At 43.3% G+C, this 5244-nt stretch overlaps 1 protein-coding gene across 1 annotated transcript in view; it reads left to right on the forward strand.

The window, feature by feature from the left end:
- Positions 1-5244, forward strand: part of tmprss15 (transmembrane serine protease 15) — a 49456-nt gene that overhangs the window by 39127 nt on the left and 5085 nt on the right. The window contains exons 14-18 of the mRNA XM_005753236.1: positions 1563-1612; positions 1690-1764; positions 1843-1987; positions 2082-2263; positions 2341-2433. Coding sequence (XP_005753293.1) covers positions 1563-1612; positions 1690-1764; positions 1843-1987; positions 2082-2263; positions 2341-2433 — 545 coding nt within the window. The remainder of the gene's footprint in view (positions 1-1562; positions 1613-1689; positions 1765-1842; positions 1988-2081; positions 2264-2340; positions 2434-5244) is intronic.

Raw genomic sequence — 5244 nt, forward strand, 5'->3', positions numbered from 1 at the left:
GTCCAACAGTGCACCGCCCTCCGGGTTGGAGCTTCCTGTTTCAGCTTCTGCCTGTAGGCGGGCAGGAGCAGGATGGAGCAGTGATCTGATTGGCCGATTGGGGCGCGGGGGAGGGCTTTGTACGCATCCCATTTTTGAATAATGATGCAGGTACAGTGTCAAGAGGATGCTTTCACTGAATTCACTAGTTTTACCAGCTCAGGTAGTGAAACAGGAGAGAAAGTATCCAAGATGACGGGCCGAGATGGGGTGGAGATTGAGATAACAGGTGCTGAATGACAAGAAGTTATTCCTATGTTATTAATCTTTGCAAGCAGAAAATAAAGAAAATGTTCAGTCTTCATTAGATGAAATAGGAGCCACAGGTAGAGCAGGAGTAACAATGTCACTAATGGTGTTAAAAAGCACCTTAGGATTACCTCTGCTCTTTGTAACCAAATGTGAGAAATAGGCAGCCCTCGCATCTCTGATAGCATTATTAAAAGAAGCTAAAAGGTCCTTTAGGTAGAGGAGATGAACATTTAGGTGAGTTTTCCTAAATGTACGTGAGAAGTTATCTATGGATAACCAGTGAAGCTGCTGAAGAATTGGGGTAACAGACCTGAGCTGCACAATTTTGAAGAAGTTGAAGTTTATGAAGGGATTTATTAGGGAGACCAAATAAGAGGGAACAACAGTAATCAGTCCAGGAAGTACTAAGACTATGGACGAGGATGGCAGCAGTATGGGGAGGAAGGAAGGGACGGAGTCAGTTAATATTATGTAAGTGGAAGTATGCAAACCGGGGAAGGGTAGGAGAATTTTCAGTGTTAATGGAAAAACTGTGGGATTTGGTTAAGATAGAGGCTGTGCCAACAAGTAAAACCTGTTTTATTACTGTTAGGTTTAGGAAAATGGGAGGAGAACAATGATCTAATCTCAATAAGACAGTTTGAGAGGGAGGTAAGTGGGAGGGATGAATCGGGTTTAGAAGAAATGTAGATCTGGGTGTCATCAGCATAACAATGAAAATTGATATTATATTTTTGGAATATATGACCAAGAGGGAGCATGTAGATGATGAATAAAAGAGGCCCTAATACTGAACCCTGGGGCACACCAGCAGAAACAGGACAGAGACGTGAAGAGTGTGATTTAAATTGGATAAACTGAGTGCGGTCTGAGAGATATGAGGCAAACTAGGCAAGGGGGGTATGACTAATGCTAATGGATGCTAACTGGTTCAGCAGGATATTGTGAGAAATGGTATCAAACGCCGCACTAAGACCAGGAAAAATGAGGATGGATAGGAGATCAGAATCAGCTGCCATCAGAAGGTCATAGGTAATCCTTAACAAAGCAGTTTCTGTGTTATGACTGACGTGGAAACCAGACTGAAATTGTTCATAGAGATTATGGTCATTGAGGTGTAACTGAAGCTGGGGGGGGCAACAACTTTTTCAAGAAATATGATGTACAGGACTCTGCCACTTTTCCCTAACCTTTGACCTCACAAAACATGCTCTTGGGTCAGGTCTTTTTCATGACCTTCTTTGTGGATGTTAATGCTTGTTGTGTTACAGTGAAACTTGCCACAGAGAGGAAGTGATGTCACTGGCCTGTAATAACCAGCGTGAGTACTCTCAGAAATGCAGACATGTTTCAGGCTCAGTGAATTTATGTTTATGTATGAAATGAAACGTGTTTCAGCGTGTGGAGTCCGTCAGGTCACAAATGTCTCAAGGGAGGCAGACCAATCAGAACACAGGACACCTGGTGATGAAGGTGAGAGTATGAATGACCTGAACCCATGATCCTGATCGTGTTTCAGCCTGACTGTAGTCACATTGTTCTAACTGTCAGGTGCTGGCCGAGTGGTGGGCGGGGTTAATGCTGAGGAGGGTGCATGGCCGTGGATAGTGTCTCTTCAGTGGAGGGGACGTCATGCCTGTGGAGCCTCAGTGATTGGCAGTGACTGGCTGCTGACTGCGGCTCACTGCGTTTATGGGTGAGAGGCTCACAGCTGCTGCCTGCATGGGGCGCTAACAAGTGTTAATGTTGATGTTGGACATGAAGACGTAGGTGCACGTCTGTCTCTGCAGGAAGAACGTTGACCTCCAATCATGGTCGGCGGTTCTCGGTCTTCACGCTCAGAATGATCAAACCTCAGAGGCTGTTCAGACCCGACAAGTCGATCGCATCATCTTCAATGAGCAGTACAACAGACGGACCAAACAGGCCGACATCGCCATGATGCATCTGCAGCAGCCAATCAACTTCACCCGTCAGTAACGGCACAAAAACACAGGTATGGGTGGAGGCAGGCTGCAGGGCGCTGATAAATGTGCGTGTGTGTTTCAGAGTGGGTCCAGCCAGTGTGTTTACCACCTGAAGGTCAGAATTTCACAGCAGGAAGAAAATGTTTCATCGCTGGCTGGGGCCGAAACACTGACGGTAACCAAGCACCAGGTTGCACAACCTTTGACCTCCACAGTCTCGTCCTGTACAGGTCCACCTGTTCTCTATCATAAAGTTCATTACCAATGAACTTCTTCATAACACCTGTACAGGGGGAGGATGCTTTTATAACTTGCGTATTTAAATTAAATTAAGGCTTATTATTATGATTACCTTTTTGGGTGGCGCTGTTACTTGGTTTCTCGCTCTCTGCGGTAGAGTATCACTTCCTGTTTCTGTTCCAACCAGTGACTGTATAAAAGTCATTGGTTTTATACAGTCATTGGTTCCAACACACAGTGGTGTTTTTGTGTAGCTTGTCTGTGTAGCAATTTAATTAAAAACTTATAGATAAATTGTTATTTCATAGTATAATCTTCACGTGCTTCATCCGAAGCACACTCTCTGTGTACTCACTCCCTAATTTATAGCCAAAGTATTCACTCACTGTGTCTTTACTAATTCTCTATCTTAGCTTAGCTCGTAGCCGACTCGCTAGCAGCATGGCCTCTTCATCTGTCCCTCCTGCACTTTCCTGCTCATTGTGTCAGTTACACCTCCGCCTCCTTTGGCAGTAATGATACCTGTAACAAATGTAGCATATTTGCAGCTCTGGAGGCCAGGATTACTGAATTGGAGACTCGGCTTCACACCCTTCATTCACCCGTAGCTAGCCCCTGTAGCTGATGCAGCCGAAGGTAGCGTACTGACTCTGGTAATTGGTCATTCTGTTCTCAGACATGTGAAGCTAGAGACACCGGCAACCATAGTCAATCGTCCTCCAGGGGCCAGAGCAGGCGACACTGAGGGAAATTTAAAACTGCTGGCTAAGGGTAAACGTAAATTCAGTAACATTATAATTCTTATAATTCTTTGCTAAAATAATGTAGTTTTGTTATGATACTGGATTGGGATGTGCAATGCTTCCACATCTGCAGCACAAACTCTAAATAAACGCTTTATTCAGGTTAATTGTAAATTCTGTCTCTGCTTGGAAGACAGTATTTTGAATTACATATTCTCCAATATTCTCCCTACAGATAATATTTAATAGGAATGAATGAAACAGAACTGTACTGGTTATTATAACAAGATGTAATTCCGACAATTCAAAATAGATCCAATCAGGATTAGGGAACAATCAAGAGAAATATATTTCCGAAAAAAAAGAAAAAAAAAACAATTGAAAGGTACAAAATACAGAACAAGTTGCAAAGTGCTTGAAAGTAGTGCAAAAGGACATGCCCTAACCACTTAGTGGCCTGAGTGATGAGAGTTACTCAGACCATGGCTCAGATTGGTGGGCAGGTGGGCAGGAGAAGGTGTGGGGAATAGTGTTTGTTAACAGTCCGAATGGCTCAGGGGAAGAAGCTGTTAGTAAGTCAGGAGGGACATGAGCTGATTGACCTGAGGCACCAACCAGCAGGTCAAACAGGTGGTGGGCGGAGTGAAAGGGGTCACCTGTGAACTAAGTGTTATTATAGCAGATAGAGTTTTTCCTTTCCAGTCACCTTTCTCGCTCACTATGTGTTAACAGACCTCTCTGCATTGAATCATATCTGTTATTAACCTCTGTCTCTCTTCCACAGCATGTCTTTATCCTGTCTTCCTTCTCTCACCCCAACCAATCACAGCAGATGCCCGCCCCTCCCTGAGCCTGGTTCTGCCAGAGGTTTCTTCCTGTTAAAAGGGAGTTTTTCCTTCCCATTGTCGCCAAAGTGCTGCTCATAGGCGGTCATATGATTGTTGGGTTTTTCTCTGTATCTATGAAGCACCTTGAGGCGACTTTTGTTGTGATTTGGCGCTATATAAATAAAATTGAATTGAATAAGGAATAGTCTTATAGTATGGTAAAGGCAGGTTGACACAGCAAAATGGTGCTAGCATTAACACAAGCAAAAAGGAGCTGGAGTGGTTTAACCTGCAGCAGCTACGACTGAAGCAATGGATGTTACTGCTGAGCAAGTGATATCATGCTCACCTACAGTCTGTGGATGCCGACTTATAACTAAGTTAGCAGCTGATAAGTTAGCACATATCAAATTCGGTTCTTTGATATTCTTTTACTGACAGAGAAAGACTCCGACTCAGTGTGGTCAAAAATAATTATTATTTTATTCAAGCATTACTTTCTGCTGGACCCTTCAGTGTTTTAGGTCAGTCCTGCTGTCTGTTTGTTGCCTGCTGTTAATTCTTCAAGTTCACGGTGTTGCTCTGTCTGTCTTCAGGAAGAGATTGACCATCCTTTAAGCTTCTTCTCAGGATAAGGACAGGATGAGCAGTGAAGCTGTGAAATTTCAGCCAAAGCCTGGACTGTTTGTCGTCCCAATTAAGTTAAACTATGATTTTGTTCTGGCCGCTGTACTGTTCCACGAGGCTGAGCCAAGTCCATGGGCACCTGTATTAACACACTAAGACATTTATTTAATATTCATTCATTTTTATATAAAAAGAATGCACCCTCAGCCACACACGCAAGTTGAACAGCTTCACACATATATATACTAAGCTCTTTACATTTGCAAGCATTAACCAAGAGAAATCCTTCGCATCAAAGTCCTCAGCATAATTAGCAGAATTCCTTTAGCACAAATCTTCAGCACAATTAACAGTTTGTCAACACACGTCAACATTCTCTTAGCGCAGCTCTGCAGCACAATTCACACAATCCTTTCAGCAGCATTTTAGCACACTTCACTCAACTCATTTAACAAATCTTCTCACACACACACCACACCCTTTTCTATCACACTTTCAAAACAACATGCACTTCTGACCATTCAAATCAAATCAAATCAAATCACTTTT

This window comes from Pundamilia nyererei, unplaced genomic scaffold (genome assembly GCF_000239375.1).
Source record: "Pundamilia nyererei isolate P.nyererei 1_Seehausen unplaced genomic scaffold, PunNye1.0 scaffold00414, whole genome shotgun sequence".
Classification (NCBI taxonomy): domain Eukaryota; kingdom Metazoa; phylum Chordata; class Actinopteri; order Cichliformes; family Cichlidae; genus Pundamilia; species Pundamilia nyererei.